Below are 19,385 nucleotides of genomic sequence, written 5' to 3' on the forward strand. Positions count from 1 at the left end.
ACAGCCAAAATATCGTTTTTAAGGTAAGTGAAGTAATATCGTTTTTAAGGTAAGTGAAGTAATATCGTTTTTATTTTTAGGGTTCAGGGTCAGTTTGGGGTTTTTGGGTAAAGGGGTATTTTTAGGGTTCAGGGTCAGTTTTGGTTTTTTGGGTAAAGGGGTATTTTTAGGGTTCAGGGTCAGTTTTGGGTTTTTGGGTAAAGGGGTATTTTTAGGGTTCAGGGTCAGTTTTTAGTTTTTGGGTAAAGGGGTATTTTTAGGGTTCAGGGTCAGTTTTCAGTTTTTGGGTAAAGGGGTAGTTTTAGGGTTCAGGGTCAGTTTTCAGTTTTTGGGTAAAGGGGTATTTTTAGGGTTCAGGGTCAGTTTTCAGTTTTTGGGTAAAGGGGTATTTTTAGGGTTCAGGGTCAGTTTTCAGTTTTTGGGTAAAGGGGTATTTTTAGGGTTCAGGGTCAGTTTTCAGTTTTTGGGTATTATTTTATTATATTTTATTACTATATATATATGTTTAATAAATATGAAATAAAAAAATATTTATTTAACTTTCATTAATTATTTAATTATTATAAGTTAATTTAAGTAATTAAGTATATTTTAGTAATTAATTATTAATATTAATTTAATTTAACACTGTTTTTAGTAAATACGATATTTTTTGCAACTATATTTTTGTAAACGATATTTTGTACTCGATATTTTTGTACTTACCTGTTTGTACATACAAACTCGATATTTTTGCTGTAGATATTTTTTCCTCGATATTTTGGGTAGTCGATATTTTGGTAGTCGATATTCTTTCAGTGATCCCTCGGGAGGATAAGCCCGAAACTGCGCTGTGTCCATAACCGCCCGATGAAATGGAGCTTCTGAGAGGGAATCAGGTGTGACTTTGGCACGTTGATAGTGAACCCCAGCGAATGCAGGAGGTCTGCTGTAGTCTGGAGGCGGGAGATGACAGCCTGGGGCAAACTGCCTTCAACAGCCAGTCGTTGAAATAGGGGGAAGACTGGAACCCCTGATCTGCGCAGATGAGCTGTGACCACAGCCATCACTTTCGTGAACACCCGAAGGGCGCTAGTATGGCCAAAGGGAAGCACGGTGAACTGAAAGTGCTAGTGGCCTATAGTGAACCGCAGGTAACGCCGGTGGGCAGGTAGGACGGGGATGTGAAAATATGCGTCCTGCACGTCCAAAGCTACCATCCAGTCTCCAGGTTCGAGGACAGACCGGACCTGAGCCAATGTCAACATTTTGAACTTCTTCTTCAATAAGAAGTGGTTGACATCCCTGAGGTCCAAGATAGGACGCAGGCCTTTGTCATTCTTGGCTACCAGAAAGTAGTGAGAATAATAACCACAACCTACGTCTGGCACAGGGACTCACTCGACGGCTCCCTTGGCCAAGAGAGCCGTAACTTCTGACGGAGAAGGGCCAAGTGATCCTCAGACATGCGATGGAAGGCAGGTGGCATGGAGGGAGGGGTAGTCTCTAAGCGGACGGAGTAGCCCCTTAAGACTATCTGCAATACCCACCTGTCCGACGTGATGTTGAGCCAGTGGGGGAGGTGATGGAGAATCCTGCCACCCACTGGCAACTTGTGGCCCTGTAAAGTTGGACTAGGAGGCTGCTGCAGTGGGGGCGCTGGTGGACTGGCCAGCCCGCTGGCCCCCAGACCCACAACGCTGGGTCCCACGTCCCCGGCCCCGCAGAGGCTGGTAATTTGCGCAGGCCTGTGGCTCTGGGTGGTACATGGTGGGGCACCCCTTCCGTAGCCAGGAAAGGGGCGAAAGCCAGCCTGCACGCGGCGAGAGGTGATAGCGAGGCCCAAGGATCTGGCAGTAGGAATATGCTACTTACCAGTATGCATCTGTTCTTGGCATGTAGGGCTGCTGACATTCATATCTATAGCATAGATCGCCGCCTAGTGTTGGGTCCGGATGATTGCACATTGTTGTCCTGGAAGAGTCTTCGAAGTATCACGAGATAGGTGGCTCCTCCCCTGGACTACAGTGCGCATGGGCATCGACTCCATCCTCAGATTGTTTTTCGCCATTGTGGCAGGGATGGAGTATGATACAGTAAGTGATGTCCATGCTAAGAATAAGGCTGAGTGCTACAGCTGTGACTGGCACCGGGGAGGAGGGAGGGTGATGTGAATGTCAGCAGCCCTACATGCCAAGAACAGATGCATACTGGTAAGTAGCATATTCCGTTCGAAGCATGTGGGCTGCTGAATTCACATCTTATGCATAGAATGTATAGCAGTCTCCTCCTAGCGGCGGTTGCCCGTGCCAGCTGCAGCAGTCTGAAAGAGAGTTCTGAGAACAGCCTGACCTACAGCAGCTTGCTGTTTGGAGTGTACATCCACGCAGTAGTGTTTGGTGAATGTGTGTGTGGTGGTCAATGTGGCTGCCCTACATATGTCTTCTAAAGGAATGTTTCCTAGGAAAGCCATGGATGCCCTAACTTGCGTGTTGAATGCACTCTTGGGGGAACTGTTAATGTGCGTTTAGCTTTTTGATAACAGATTTGTATGCACTTAACAATCCATCTGGCTATACCTGACTTGGAAATGGGGTTGCCTTTGTGCTGTGGTGAAAAGGCAACAAACAGTTGCTTCGTCTTTCTGAAAAGTTTTGTTCTGTCTATATAGTACAGGAGAGCTCTTTTAACGTCTAGGGTATGTAGAGCTCTTTCTGCCACGGAATCTGGATTAGGGAAGAATACTGGCAGTTCGATAGCTTGATTGATGTGAAACTGGCACACCACCTTAGGCATAAATTTAGGGTTAGTTCGCAGCACTACCCTATTAGCGTGAATTTGTATGAATGGCTCCTGAATAGTTAGGGCTTGCAGCTCACTAACTCTTCTGAGTGATGTAATTGCCACTAGAAAAGCCACTTTCCACGTTAGGAATTGTATCTCACAGGAGTGTAGAGGTTCAAAAGGTGGTCCCATTAGTCTGGTAAGAACCACGTTGAGGTTCGAGACAGGTGAAGGTGGGTGTCGTGGAGGAATGATTCGTTTGAGGAAAGCTTTAATAGCAGGTACTCTGAAGAGTGAAAGGTGCTGCCTGTTCTGAAGGTAAGCTGCCACTGCAGCCAAATGTATACGAATGGAGCTATAGGCCAGATTGCATCTGTGTAAATGTAAGAGGTAACATATGATGTTTTGAGTAGCTGCATCTAGCGGATTTATGTCATTATTGTTACAATAGATGACAAATCGTTTCCACTTCGCCGCATAGCATGCTCTGGTTGTAGGCCTCCTTGATGATATTCATACAGTCGGGAGGCAAGTTTAGGTAACCAAACTCTTTGACCTCAGGAGCCAGATCGCAAGGTTCAACTGTTGCGGATCTGGGTGCTGAATGTCACTATGGCTCTGCGTTAAAAGACGGGGTGTTAATTGCAGCCTTTGAGGAGGCACCACGGAAAGTTCCAGGAACGTGGTGTACCATGGTTGCCGCGCCCATGTTGGAGCAACCAGGATCAGTGTCATCGAGTGTTGTCGCAGTTTGCGTGCCACTAGTTGTATGAGCGGGGCTGGGGGAAAAGCGTACGCAAATCTGCCTGACCAGTTCATCCATATCGCATTGCCCTGAGACTGCGGATGTGGAAATCTGGCGGCGAAGCTTTGGCATTTTGCATTTTCCCTTGTGGCGAACAGGTCTATTTCTGGGTGACCCCACCTTTGGAAGTACGGTTGCAGCAGTGAGGGATGTATCTCCCACTCGTGCATCTGGTGGCTGTGTCTGCTGAGCAGATCCGCCGTCTGGTTGTCCCTGCCTGGGAGGTGTTCCGCCATGAGGAATATGTTCCTCTGGATGGCCCACTTCCACATGCATTTGCGCTAGATGGGACAACTGTGGAGAGTGTGTCCCCCCCTGCTTCTGTATGTAGTACATGGCAGTCATGTTGTCCGTCCGGATTAACACGACTTTGTTGCACACGTGTACTTTGAACGCCTTCATTGCCATAAAGATTGCCATCAGTTCCAGCAGGTTGATGTGCATCCTCTTTTACTGTGTCGTCCATAGCCCCTGCACTGTGTAATGGAGGACATGCGCTGCCCATCCCAGGAGAGATGCGTCCGTCGTCAGCACTATTTGTGGTACAGGCTCTTGGAACGGTCGTCCCTTGCAAAGGTTTTGTGGGTTCCACCAATGCAGAGAGCTGTATGCACGACCGGTTACCAACACTAGGTCTTTCAACTGTCCCTGAGCCTTGTTCCACTGACGTGCTAAGCACTCCTGAAGCGGACGCATGTGTAGTCTTGCGTGAGGGACTATGAAGATGCAGGAGGCCATCATGCCTATCAACTGCATAAACACCCGTGCTGTGAGCAAGTGTTGGGGTCTGAATTTCTGAATGAGTAACAGAATGCTGTTGATTCTTGCTGAATTTGGCTGCGCCTTTGCCGCCAGAGTGTCTATTGTGGCTCTCAGGTACTGCTGTACGTGGGCGGGCTGAAGACGAGACTTTGGGTAGTTTAATGAGAATCCCAGCTTGTGTAGGAGGTGAATAGTGCGGGATACGTGACTGGCACATTGCTGGGCTGACTTTGCTTGGTTGAGCCAGTCGTCCAGATAGGGGTAGACGTGAATGTGGTTTCTCCGTAGGTGTGCAGCCACTGTCGCTAGGCACTTGGTAAACACCCTGGGGGCTGTAGTCACCCCGAAAGGCAGTACCTTGAACTGGTAGTGCTGATTTTGGATGGTAAACCTGAGATACTTCCTGTGTGCTGGATGTATTGGTAAGTGGAAATATGCATCCTTTAGGTCTAATGTTGCGTGGAAGTCTCCCTGACTGAGTAATGGTAGAACTTGCTGTAAAGTGAGCATGTGAAAGTGTTCCGACAAGATGTATTGGTTTAGGGGCCTGAGGTCTAATATTGGCCTGAGGGACCCGTCCTTTATGGGGATTAAGAAGTACAGAGAGTAGACCTCTGTACCCTGTTCCTGTATAGGGACGAGTTCTATGGCCCCTTTTTGCAGCATGCTGATAACTTCCTGCTGCAATAATTCTATGTGCTCTGTGGACATAGGACAGTGTTTTGGGGGTATGTTGGGTAGAGTGGATGTTAGTTCTAGACAATAACCGTACTGAATAAGTTGTCTCACCCACCTGTCTGTGGTAATTCTTTCCCAGACTGGCAGGAACTGTTGTAATCTGCCCCTGACCGGTGTTATATGGTCCGGGGGCAGTGACAAGGCGACACTGTTTAGTATTGGCGGAGGATCTGGTGTTGTTATTCCCTCGTCCTCTGCCTTTACTGCTGTTGCCACGGTATCCACCTCTGTTTGTTTTATTATCGGTGGTTTGCGTGTTCCCTTTACTATATTGAGTCTGCTGGGACGCCTGGCCTCTTGTAGCTCCTCTGTTATTGGAGCGACGAAAGGAACCTCCTCTGAATTGTTAGGACTGCAAGGCTCCCATAGATTTGGCTGTTTCTGTGTCTTTTTTAATCTTTTCTAAGATTGTGTCCACATCAGGGCCAAATAAAAAAATCAGGGTTTACAGGCTGATTCAATAAAGTGGTTTGTATCTCTGGTTTGAACCCTGAGAAGCGCAACCAAGCATGCCTTCTGAGCATGACACTTGTGTTGATGGCTCTAGCTGCCGTGTCTGCTACGTCCAGCGCACATTTAATGGATGCGTTGGATATCAGTTTCTCTGCTTGTATGAGCATTTCTGCTCCTTCCTTGTAGGTATCAGGCAATTGTTGTAGCAGTTGCTCTAAAGTGTCATAATGTGCCCTATCGTATCTGGCTAGTAGGGCTTGTGTGTTGGAAATTCTCCAGATGTTAGCTGCTTGTGCAGCCACCCTTTTCCCAGAAGCTTCTAACACTTTAGACTCTTTGTCCGGAGGAGGAGCATCACCAGTAGTTTGGGAGTTGGCACGTTTACGAGCATTGGAAACCACCAAAGAGTTCAACGGCAACTGTCCCTTAATGTATGTAGGGTCCAAAGGCGCCGGTCTGTATTTTCTTTCAATGCGAGGGTTAATAACCCTTGCTCTTGTGGTCTCCTTAAAAATGTCTCCTGCATGTTTGAGGACACCCTTTAGCATTGGTAATGTTTTAACTGACTTGTCTGAAGTATCAGGGAGAGGTTGGGACTCCCCCTGGTCAATAGGGTCTGTCCAGGCTTGAGCCTGGTCATCCTGATCATTGTCCGCAGGGTAACTATACTGTTCATCATAGTCATACCCCATCTCTTCATTAGAGCGTGTGGGTGAGTAAGAAGTGTCCTGGCCATGGTACTGTACACTTTCAAAAAGGACAGGTGATGTGGAAGAATCCCTTTTCTTTTTCAGTAGAATTTTATATGATTCCAGAGGATTTTCCGACCTTATCTTCCTTTGATAAATTGTAAGTGTGCCCGTGTCGGCGTCGATATGGAGCTTCGACTGATTATCATAGGAGGAGTCCTGGTACACAACGTCCGATTGTAGAGGACGACTCCGTTTCCCAAGTGACACAGTTTTGTGTTGTTCGATCCCTGTTTTCGTCGTCTTCATAGTAGTTGGAGTCGTGCTCCGAACCTGGATCCGACAGCTGTTCTGGATCCTCGGTCTCGACGATCTCATCGTCGTCGAAGATATTCACCGGGTCGGGCGCTGGCTTCGACATTGTTTGTCTCTCTGCCCATCGGAGTCTAAGCGTCTTCTTCGACCGGAACCGAGCACAAGCTAGACAGTTGTCCTCGTTGTGGTCTGGTGATAAGCACTTGTTGCACACCGGGTGTACATCGATGTGCGGGTATTTTGAGTTACAAAGGGGGCATCGTTTGAACGGGCTCCGTTCCATCGACGATCGGGCCTCTGGTGTCGAAAAGGCCACGCGGCTCTCTTCGACGTCCTGCTTCGAAAAGAAACTGGAACAAGAACTTGGCACCGAACGAAAGTACAATACCGACGACCCCGAAGGCCTTTTGGCCTTGTAGAAAAGTTTCCGAACTTGAGTAAAGAAAAGTACATCCAAACCCAATGGCGGAAAAAAACAATCTGAGTATGGACAGGATGCCCATGCGCACTGTAGTCCAGGGGAGGAGCCACCTATCTCGTGATACTTCGAAGACTCTTCCAGGATAACAATGTGCAATCATCCGGACCCAACACTAGGCGGCGATCTATGCATAAGATGTGAATTCAGCAGCCCACATGCCTCGAACGCCCTGGAGTCCTTAAAGCGCTGAAGCATGTTGTCCGCTTTGTCACCAAACAAGCGACGGCCATCAAAGGGCACATCCAAAAGAGTTGATGGGACATCACCCGAAATGCAAGTGGACCTCAGCCAGGCGTAGCGTCTCAGGGATACCAGCATTGAAATCATCCTGCCTAGCGAGTCGGCGGGTCCAATCCACATCGTATGGATATCTTCGCTGCATTTCTACCCTCAGCAACTGCATGGGAGAGCACAGCTCGGGCCTCCTCTGGGCACTGTAGCAGTACCTGCGCAACCATGTCCCACACAGGTTGGGAGTAACGGCCCAAGAGACATGCAGTGTTCACCGACTGCAGTCCTAAGCTGACAGAAGAAAACATCTTCTTCCCAAAATGGCCCAGCTTCTTGGATTCCCTATCTGGGGGAGCAGTTGGGAATGGGCCCTTGGAAGTTGAGGCTTGAACCTCCAAGCTCTCGGGGGTAGGGTGTTGGGAGAGGAAAATGGAGTCGCCTGGGGCCAGGCGGGGGCGTCGGGCAATCTTCCTATTCACAGGAGCCCCTGTGCTGAACTTGGACCAAGTGCCCAGTAGAATGTCCGTGAGGGCCTCATTCCACAGCAGCAGGGGCTCTGAAGAGGCTGCTGCCGATTGAATCACCTCGGTCATGAGGTTAGTCCTGGCCGCCACCGTAGGAAACTCAAGGTTCAAGGCCTCAGCCACCCTACGCAACACCACAGCATAGGAAGCTCCCTCCTCCGTGGCCACAGGAGGGGGAGAAAGCATACCAAGGTCTGGGGAAGTGTCCAGACCACTGGCCTCACCCAACTCCTTTCTCTCTCCAGTCCGGTTCTTCCAACTGGTCTTCCTGAGGGTCCACAGACAGAGGGCAGTCCTCCTCACCCGCCTCTGGTAGCCACTCAGGGCGATAGGGAACACCAGTGGAGAACAGGGGTACAAAAGTACCGGTCTGCGCTGGTACTGACGTCGGCCAACGCCGGTTCGCTCTCTGTACATAACGAGGGGAAGGCCAGGGTCGACATCAGTTGGGGACACAACCGACGTCGTAGTGGGTGGAGGCGCCACAAATGGATTCGGCGCCAGAGGTGGTGTCATAAGGTCGACTGGTGCTGACCTGGATCCAGGCCAGGAACCCTGGGGGCCCAGCAGCGCTGGGGCTGAAGCCGCTGGCATCGAAGGCCTGGAACCCCCAGCCGTGTCCGCTGGGTCCGAAGGCGCGCCAGCGGAGTCGGGCTGCCCAAAGGAGGAGTTGAGGGCTTCGTAAAAACTACAAAGTTGGGCAGGGGTCGCCCCAGCTCCCGGGAAGTGGGGAGGGGTTCGGAGTCGACCCAACATGCTTGTTTGCATTCTTTTTGTGCTTTGACTTACCCGAAAACGAAGACTTTGACATGAGTGATGGTGATGGCTCAGCAACCGGCCCCGTGACCTCCCTCTCGACAGGGACCTCGAGCGGCACGGAGACGACTGTCGGGCCTCCAGAAGCTTCCGGGACCGCTCCCGCAAAGACTTCGGGCCATGGCCCGACAGTTTGAGCATGACTTCAGGTCGTGGTCGTGCTCCAGACACCAGAGGCATACTAGATGTGGGTCTGTCAACAACATCAGCTTGTGGCAGGAGCCACAAGGCTTGAAGCCAGTATGCCGATGTGACATCCCTGTGCACCAGTAGTCGAAAGTATTGTAAAGATGTCGACAAAAGTCGAAAAAAGCAGTCAAAAAGTGACTAGAGGTACCGCTCTCTCCGGCTCTGCCCTGGCTGGTGCACACAAAGAAAGAACGGACGGCAGCGCGCAGGGGCTGCGTCTTAAGTAGATACCACAACGTCATTCGGTGATCACGATGCCTACGACGAACGCAGAGTCGACAGCTGCCACCTACCGACGAGCAGGGGTACCGATGAAAAAATCTCCGGATCCAGCCTATCGCCTGGGGGTAATTCTAAGGTAAGGAATCCATAATTAATAGTCTCTTTCAGATTATCTAATTAGTGTATCGACCTTTCTGATTGCTTGCATTTAATGGTGCTTATTTCTTCCAGCGGACCTCAAGTATTATTAACTGCTTGTATTTTATTCCATGTATTTTAATCAATGCAATTAACAGTTGCATTTGCTTGTTTGTAAGTGTGGTATTATTGTTCGCACATATATATATCTATATAGTTCTATATAGATCTATAGACATTTGAATGTTGTTCATTTGCCATCTGGAAAGTTTTTTTTAGAGAGTGTTGCACAAATAAAACTCATTCTGAAAACTGTCTTTTGATGTGACGCCTCATTATATGATAGTGAAATCCCTTTCCAGGTGATTTTTATTGCTTGGCTGTGTGTTTGCCTCTAAATGAGAGTGTGGCGTTTTCTATTATTTGGGAGGGCAAAGCAATACTGCTGCTAACCATAAAGTGTAGGTAGCCATCGTGGGACTTGGCTTGAAGCAGAGTCCCAGAAAAAGAGTAAATCCACGGGTCACTAAACAGTATAAATGTGTGTGTGTATGTGGGGGGGGGGGGGGGGCTAGGCCCATTCACAGCCCCGGGGAATGCCACTTGCCCGGAGCAATCATTTTATGAAAAACACAATGCGGGGGGAGGCCCTAAGGCCTCCCCTGCCGCCCAGGGGACTACCACCTCTCTGGGGCAAAGATATGAAAACTGTTGTCGGGGGGGACCGGGCTATTGAATAAAATGCGGGGAGGCCATTATGGCCTCTGCGCAGCCCTGGGGACCGCCTCCTCCCTGGGGCTACAAGTAATATTACTGCGTGGGGGGGGGTTCTGCCCCCCCCCCCCCCACATAGCCCTGGGGAACGGCACCTCCCCGGGCTTAATTAACAAAGGAGGGGGGCTGCCTGACCCACTTTGAGTCCTAGATGGCCCTGGGTACTGCCACCCACCAGGGCTGGCTTCAGCAATGTCCCAGGGTGCCCACCCACCCAGAGGACATTGCTGTTTGCTATGGCTTGGCAGGAGCGCAAACCTGCTCCGCTTTCAGCAACCAGGAGCACAAAATGCTCTCGCTTGCTGAAAGTAGAGCATGTCTGCTTTTCTGCCCGCTGTCAGGCGAGCAGGGAAACAGACACATTTCTTTGAGATCCTGGGAGCTGGAGGTTAGCAGCTCTCTGGGTCTCAAAGCAATGCCGACTCCTGCAGAAGGCGGGGAGCCAGAAGCCACTCACACATCCATACAGGCAGTCACACACACCCTCCCCACACACACAACCATAGAGGGACTCAGACAACCAATCACACCCCCATACAGAATCTCACATACCCACTCAGACTTCGACAGATACATTTACACAACCAGTCACTCACCCATACATTCACTGACACCCCGAATCACTCACTTATACAGTTAGTCTCGCACCCAGTGACTCATCCAATCTGGCACTCATACACCCACTAATTCACCAATGCACCTTGGTATATATATATATTTAACACTTATAAAAACACTCACAGTCACTGGATGATTACATCAGTGATGTCACTGACCATGTAATGAGTGATGTAATATGTGACGTCATAAGAAGTGTATTGCGGGGCGCGGGTTACAGCTAGCTCACAAACAGCTACATTTCTCTGGTTTTGTACGAGTGAAACATCAGCCTAACTTTAACATCCCTGTAACCTTTGTTTTTTTTCTGGGAATTTCTAAGGATTTTTAATTCCATTCCCCAACTATGGAGGACCCCACCACCACTTCGAGGCGTTCTGTATATTCCTACTCTGCCCACCTTTGCTTACTTTTTGAGTTATTTGTGGGAGTCCAAAGATGGCTGCCACCATTTAATGGTTGAAGTGTTGACAGCCAATCAGATTACAGCACGGGGACTGTTGGATCCACGTTCCTAGATATACAAATGTGTTTTATGCTTAATATCTCTAAAACTACAGAACAGATGTACACCAAAACATAAAAAGCACTATCTTCGTATCAACATCTAGCTTCCTGCCAAATTTGGTGCAATACTGTACAGCGGTTCAGGCTGACGTCATGTTTAAAGATTTTATGGGAATTACCATGGGGAAAATGCGTTTTGGGATTCCCCCCCTCTCCTTTTTTCCCTCGGCCCCCACTAAATGGATCACCGTGAAACATTCCAGACAGCACCTGAAGTAGCGGGCACATATTGGGGAAAATATCATGATATTCATCAACCGATGCCAAAGATATAGGCACCTGAAGATCACCTTTTTGATAGAAACTCTGTCCTAACTATAACTATACATGTGTCTCTGGCAGAGACATCTACTTTCAACGGTCCCTATAAATCTACAATCCTGTTGTTTTAAAATGTGACATCCCTTGCACACTGGAAAATGTTCTGGGAGAAAATAGCTTCATAAAATAAATAAAGAAGTAGTGCAGCTCCGGATCCGTGTCTGATGTGCAGTAAGAAAGAAACGGACATCAGCGTTCATGGGTGTCACTTACACGTGGCTCCATTAACCACTTCCGGAGGGGATTCGCATTGAAGCAAAGTAACAGAGTGCTACCTACCTGCGGGCAGGAGCACTGCTTGTGCGTGTTGTAGATCCACTTTGGTGCCTGGAAGAAATTTACAATGTGGGGAATCTGTGATTAGAAGCATTTATAAGAAAGAAAAAAATTGCTTAAGAGTAAGCGTCAACTCAAACAAGCAAAAAAAAGCAAACTTTTCTTTTAAGAGCAGTACTGGTACTTTAAGCAAAATGGGCTGCATTTAACCAAAAAAACTTTAGCAATCCCAGACATGGTGGTCTGCCGGGTCCTAGCAGGCCACCATCCCTGTGATGGCCTCCAATCTTAATAGTCTCAATTTGCGATGAATCTCACTAATATTGATGCAGGAGGTTGGACTGCGACCCACTATGTTCGATTTTTAATAACTGAACTATTAGAACATTGATCACTTCTCTAAAAATATTTACTGGTCACAAAAATACCAAGCGCAATTGGCGTTCAGTATTTTGCGACTAGTTTTTCGTACATCTGCCCCTTTGATTTCATCTTGTTTGAATGGAAATATAGTGATGTCACTATGACATGTCGCTCCTGCTTGTGCAATACAATGTTGCTCTCGCTCCAGAGACTTGGGCTGTGAGCCCAGACATATTTTCGTTTCTCATTTTCAGCTGCATTCCGGGGCCTCGGTGTGCTGCGGTCTCCATGCCGTTGCCAATGTACGCAACATCTGCCTGACATAGAGGCTCGCAATTCAAAATGGAAGGCTGCCACTTTGAAGGGAGGCTTTCAGGAAACTGCAGAAGGACACAAGGCCACAGGTTTCTTCCCACGGCAACCATAATCTCAAAACCATGCTGGCGATAGAGAACAAGGAGAGGTATGGAAGCGGGGATGTGACAGAATTCTTACCTATGTTTTAGCCTGAAGGACACAGTTCACACTGAACTTCTGGCCTTAATCTCAAGCTTTACTGCTTCACTCAAGCTCTTCGGCTCGTCTTCCTAGGATTGTCACCAAGTATGGGACAACCGCACTAGAGGCAACAACTACATTCAAATATCAGATTAGGGCCTTCATTCACAAGCTGGAAGTTTTAAATAGCTGTCTGCAGTTGGGTAACAAGGCAAGCTACTTACCTGTAACTTTGGTTCTCCAGTATTGGTAACTTTCATAGATTCCCATAGCTTGTATCATTTCCCGTCGTCGGAGTGGGAGCCCCGGAAAATAAAAAATACCATAGCAGTATGTGCAAAAGAGAAAGAAAGGCCAAGGCCTCATCTCATTTTGTTTTACACGAAAAGGAAAAACCCGCACCTCTATGATTTTCCCACCATATATTTTATAGGGATGAAAAAAGATAAGCACTATTTAATGTGTTTACCTTGGCGATTATTTGCGCCAGTTTTATTCATCAATTTTCAAAAAAGGAAAACATGTCACTATAGTCAAGAGAAATCTCAAAGCCTTAAACGTAAAGGCCATTTAGTGTCCAATATTTACAATGAAAGATTCAATATTTACAATGCAAAAATGTGGTTTAAACAGAAAATTAACAAAACATACATAAATTGTGCAAATGTGCAAAAATAGTACACAACTGTCTTTATGTGATATCATTTCACACATAAAACAAGGGGAAGAATTATCCATAACATTTTTTATGAACCAACAGTTTTTTTGAGATATAATATTTGGCAAAAAAGGAGATTTTTAGTGGTTCTCCAAAAACCAACACGACAACCTCTCGGTAGAAATGTTGATAGGCGTTTAAATCATAAACAAATTTAAATGTGTACAGGACTTAATCCTGTCCGCCTACGCGTTTCGAGTTTGTGAGGGTTCTTCTCAAACTCTCTTCAGGGCCAAATGAATTCCATTCCCCATTTGTTAGACCTAATAGTGAAAACATAACAAATAATGGATACTTAGTGCTGTCTGCTTCCATCAACCCGCTAAAATCTCATCCTATATACACTTTTTAAAAAAAAAATAACACATACCTCTGGGGACTCGAGGTAGGTTAGTTCATCCAAATACCTTGCGGAATTTCGAAGGATTTCAAGGGATTTATGCGTGTTTCTAGAAAAACAGGGGTTTTAAATGTCAAACCTGTTTTTAACCATAAGGCGCCATTTTCTGTGCGACAGATTCATGTTGTGCTCATACCTGGCTATTGTTGAAATGGCCATCTGCTCGTACTGCTACTCTAGAGTTTTCATCATTTGTAAAATGCAGCGCTGTAATTAAAAAAGGTGGGGGGGCTCGTGTTATTTTGTTTCTGAGCCAGCGTCAGTGAATCTTATGCTGCTACTGCCCTGAAAGGAATAGCACTTACTTCATTTGTTTTGCCTCGCGCAGTCTATTAGTTCTCAATGTTGTACCAGTATGCTTAACACTCTCACGGTGTCCTCGCCATTAGTCATCCTCTGGCACCGCGGCTCTGTAGGAAAACGAGCGGCAGTCAGCAAAGGATTCCAAGCCGCACTTGAAGTAATGGTGAAGCCGCTAATGCGTGTACTCGCATAATAGCCGGCGGCTCAGTTTACATTTAGATTGGTTGGAGCCGCGGTCAAAGTAATTGCTATAAAATGAGCCCGCGCTTTGAGTTAAGCGGGAGCTGCTGGTGTGCGCTTTAACATTTTATAAAGGCGGCGCATACTGGGGTTACATGCAGGGGAGCCCGCGCTTATGGTTTTGATGGCAAAAGGCGCTCGCATTAATGTAAAACATTGCAGTCTGAGGCTGCTGGTCATTATTCTGCTAGCGCGCTGTTAGAGGCATCAAAGATGCGCAACATACCTTTCACTCCACGGACATGAATCACTTCCTCATTCCTTCACATGAAGTGAGTGAGTTTCTGGCATTCCTACTAAACGGGCTACGCCTTCATTGAGGACCAATCACAATCAAGTGAGTTTTGTGTGGTCCAACTGATGCATTATGGGGCATGTAGTCTAGTAGTTTAAAGTCTAGAAAGTTCACTCATTGTGTTTAAGCCTGAGTTAATAGTATCAAACCGAAGTATTAGGTATGCCTCTTTTCGCAGCAGCACCTCCTCTACATTCGGTGACCTGTGCTGTGGGTCAATTGCAGCTAGAACGGTCCACTTGAAATCTGTCTCCTTATGGTTTGCAGAGGTAAAATGCTCAACCATTGGGGCATTCTGCACTTTTCTCTTTAATCTAGAGCGATGTTGTGTAATCCTGACATTTACTTGTTGGCATGTCTTCCCTATGTACAATTTGTTACAACCGCACACAATCCCATAGATCACGTTTTTACTCCTACAGTTTGTATGCAAACTGTGTCTCCATTTCAAGCCATTATGGCTAAATACATCTCCTTCTACAACACTTTGGCAGGCCACACAATTGCCACATTTGTGGTGGCCAGTGATGGGTTTGAGGTTCCATTTCGATATTAGATCACTTTTGGGCTTTTGAATGAAGCTGTCTGCTCTGATGATTTGTTGGCCGACGCTCAGATTTTTTTTCATCGCGAAAATGGGTTTTTGCAACGGGGATTCCAACCCCTCCAGCAAATGCCAATTACGCAGAATAATCTGGCGGAATTTGTTTGTGTGTGCTCCATATGTCGTGACACATACGAGTTTGTCTAGCTCCTTTTTCTTTTTTATTTTGAGCAACTCAGAGGGGAAACATCCTTTACGACGCAACTTCTACCACGCAGTGCCTTTACAACGCAGGTTTTTCAACGCAAGTCATTACAACGAATTGCGCTGGGGGGCGCTCCAGGATAGGTAATAGTTTAATTTACTATCCAACACCTTCCTTACTATCCACGGGGATAAAAGCATGCATTGTAACAACGTACATCCACCGCAGAGCCTCAGATTTTCATAGCCGTTGTGTAACAGTAACCAAATATGCTGAAGGCTGAGCTTTCCCAAGGGATGAGAGTGGGCTCATGGGAATCTATGAAAGTTACCAATACTGGAGAACCAAAGTTACAGGTAAGTAACTTGTTTTCTTGCCCCAGTATTGGAACTTACACAGATTCCCATGCTTTGTATCAGAGTAGCTAGCAGTGAGCAATAAAGCACATTTTGTAAAATAAATATTGCAATAACTCTGTATCCATATTTTCATTAAAAATAAACAGAAATTGAAACATTAGTCAGTAAACATTATCAGATACAAAATGTGCAATAACAGGAAGGAGGGATGGAAGGGAAAGCTCACCGCTTATTGGAAGAGGTTCGTCAGGACTGCCTGTCCCACTGCCGCCTCACTCAGTGTGGAAGAGTCCAAGCAGTAGTGCTTTGTGAAAGTATGGGCACTGCTCCATGTCGCTGCCCTACAAATGTCCTTGATTGGAACTCCAGCGAAAAGAGCAGCAGACGATGAAACTGATCTTGTGAAGTGCGCCCGGACATGTTCTTCTAGCGGCTTACCAGTCGCTCGGTGACAGTAGTAAATCGCGCTGGCAATCCAACGTGCAACCCCTTGCTTTGAAAGGGGAAATCCTTTTCGAGGTGCACTAAAAGCGACAAAGAGTTTGGTAGATTTCCTGAAATGCTTCGTGCGCTGAAGATAGAATTTCAAACATCTCTGGACACCCAAGGAGTGAAGAGACCTCTCCGCTGGAGTCATAGGCCGAGGAAAAAAAGATTTCAGAATGACCAGCTCATTCAAATTACAATCCGAAGGAACTTTTGGAATGAATTTCGGATTTGCTCTTAGAATCAGAGTGTCCTTTTCAAACTGTAAAAAGGGCTCCTTAATCATGAGAGCTTGAAGTTCTTCAACTCTCCTGGCTGACGTTGAAGCGAGAAGGAGAACCACTTTCCATGACAGAAACTTAGGATCCGCTCTATGAATAGACTCAAACGGCGGTCTCATGAGTTGAGTAAGAACCAAATTGAGATTCCACATTGGAAGCGGAGGTCTAACTGGAGGGACAACTCTAAAGAGTCCTTTTAGAAATTGTTTGACAATTCTTGCCGACCAGAGGGAAGGGCCAGAGGCTGTCCGTCTGACCCTAGGTATAGCCGCCGGGTGTACCTTGATAGAAGAATGGGCGAGACCTGACTTGGCCAGAGACAGGATGTAAGGCAAGATCTGATGAGGAGCAGATGAGAAACGATGAGTGTTTTCTTGGTTGCACCATAAACAGAAATGTTTCCATTTCGAACGATAGGTTTTATTCGTACTTGGTGCACAGGCCTGAGCTAAAACTTCTTTACAATCCTATGGAATATTTAAATTCTGAAACTCTCGGTGCTCAGGAGCCATGCTGTCAACTGAAGTGAGCTCGGAGCCGGATGTACCACTTGGCCCTAGGACATCGTCAATCGAGGAGCAATGGGCCGCAGGTGAATCGGCTGATCTTGGGAGAGCAGGAGAAGCTCCGTGAACCAAAACTGGCGGGGCCACGCTGGTTCTATTAGAATCATTGTGCATGGTTCAGTCTTGAGTTTCCCGAGTAATCTTGGAATCAGGGGAATTGGAGGAAAGGCGTAACTAAATGCGCCTGACCAGGCCATTGAAAGAGCAATCCCCAGCGACCCTCGATGGAGTTCCCTGCTCGCGTAAAAGCGACATTTCTTGTTTTCTTGGGTGGCGAACAAGTCTATGGACGGAGTGCCCTAACCATTGAAAATTCTGTTGAGAGTGCCCTGGTCCAGTTCCCACTCGTGACACACTGACTTCAGACGACTCAATGTATCTGCTGTTGTGTTGAGAGTACCCAGAAGATGTTCCGCCGAAAGAGTGATTTGGTGAAGAATCACCCATTCCCAAATCTCCTGGGCTTCCTTGGAAAGCAGTCAAGACTTCTTTCCACCTTCTTTGTTCACATAGTGCATGGTTGTCGTGTTGTCTGTACAGACCAGGACAGTGGAGTTCCGAATCCTCGGAAGAAAAGCCTGTAAAGCCAGATGAATCGCCTTGAGCTCCAGAAGACTGATGTGGAGAATGCGTTGCTCGGGTTTCCAGTGATCGCTTACTTGAAGGTCTTGCAAGACCGACCCGAGCCTTCTAGAGAGGCGTCCGTGGTCAATATCAAAGGAGCGGGAGCCACCGTGAAAGTGAGACCTTTTGAGATATTGTTTTTGATTGTCCACCAGTTTACCGCCTCTCTCATAAGAGGAGTAACGATTACCTTGTCGTCAAACGAACCTTCCGCCTGGCGCCATTGCATGTCCAGTTGTTCTTGTAATGGGTGCATACGAAGTCTGCAATGCGGAATTAAGGGAATGAAAGTTGAAATTGATCCTAGGAGAGATTTGTATAGGCGGACAGACAGAGACCGTCTTTTTTGCAATTGACAGGTGGAAGAAATCAACCTTTTGTGTCTTTCTTCTGATGGGAAAGCTTTGCAACAAGTTGTATCAATCAATCAATCAGCAGATTTGTATAGCGCGCTACTCACCCGCTAGGGTCTCAAGGCACTGGGGAGAGGGGGGGGGTCGCTACTGCTCGAACAGCCGGGTCTTGAGTTGTTTCCTGAAGGAGAGATGGTCCTGGGTGAGCCGTAGGTGGGTGGGGAGGGAGTTCCAAGTCTTGGCCGCCAGGTAGGAGAAGGATCTTCCTCCGGCGGTGGTTCTGCGAATTCGTGGTACGGTGGCAAGGGCGAGGCTGGCGGATCGGAGCTGGCGGTTAGGTGTGTAGAATGTGAGGCGGCTGTTGAGGTATTTGGGGCCCATGTAGTGGAGAGCCTTGTGTGCGTGGGTGAGGAGTCTGAACGTGATCCTCTTGCTGACGGGTAGCCAGTGCAGGTCTCTCAGATGGGCAGAGATGTGGCTGTGACGGGGGATGTCCAGGATGAGTCGTGCAGAAGCGTTCTGTATGCACTGGAGTCTTTCCTGGAGTTTTGCTGTGGTTCCTGCGTAGAGGGTGTTCCCGTAGTCCAGTCAGCTGGTGACAAGGGCCTGGGTAACCGTCTTCCTGGTTTCGGTTGGGATCCACCTGAAGAGCTTTCGGAGCATGCGCAGGGTGTTGATACAGGATGACGAGACGGCGTTGACTTGCATGGTCATGTTGAGGGAGGAGTCCAGGATGAAACCCAGGTTGCGTGAGTGGTCAGTTGGCTTTGGGGGCGGTGCCGAGGGCCACCAGGAGTAGTCCCAGGCAGAGGGGGATGGTCCTAGGATGAGGACTTCCGTCTTGTCCGAGTTCAGTTTCAAATGGCTGAGCTTCATCCATTCCGCGACGTCTTTCATTCCTTCGAGGAGGCTGGTTCTGGCAGTGGCGGGGTCGTTGTATCCAGAATGGCTCCCAGAAACTTTGCCGACCGGGAAAGGGGAAGGACTGACTTGTCTTTGATGAGTTGAAGGTCCAGATGATTGAAAAGCTGAATGCAACTTTCGACTGCACTTATAGTTGCCTGAGAAGATGGAGCTTTTATCAAGCATTCGTCTAGGTAGGTAAAAACCTGCAGTGACTATTTTCTGAGAAACGCTGCTACTGGGGCCAATACCTTCATGAATATCCGCGGTGCGGATCTGAGTCTGAAAGGTAGGACCTTGAATTGAAAATGGCTCTTGGCTACTGTGAAGCGTAGAAATCTCCTGTGAGCTGAGTGGATAGGAACATGGAAGTATGCGTCCTCGAGATCCAGAGTTGCCAAGTAATCGCCTGGATTCAGAAGATGCAAGATGTCCTGAAGGGATACCATCAGAAACAAGAGCTTTATGAGATAGGTGTTGAGCTCCCCCAGGTCTAAAATTGGGCGCCATTTTTCTTCTGTCTTGCGAACCAGGAAAAACCGGGAATAGAACCTTTTGCCTCGTT

At 47.5% G+C, this 19,385-nt stretch overlaps 1 protein-coding gene across 1 annotated transcript in view; it reads right to left on the reverse strand.

Annotated features, from left to right (window-relative positions):
- Positions 1-19,385, reverse strand: part of LOC144826182 (uncharacterized) — a 456,019-nt gene that overhangs the window by 331,170 nt on the left and 105,464 nt on the right. Inside the window, 1 exon segment of the mRNA XM_078684576.1 lies at positions 11,686-11,733. Within this exon segment, the coding sequence (XP_078540702.1) occupies positions 11,686-11,733 (48 nt within the window).

This window comes from Lissotriton helveticus, chromosome 3_2 (genome assembly GCF_964261635.1).
Source record: "Lissotriton helveticus chromosome 3_2, aLisHel1.1, whole genome shotgun sequence".
Taxonomy (NCBI): Eukaryota; Metazoa; Chordata; class Amphibia; order Caudata; family Salamandridae; genus Lissotriton; species Lissotriton helveticus.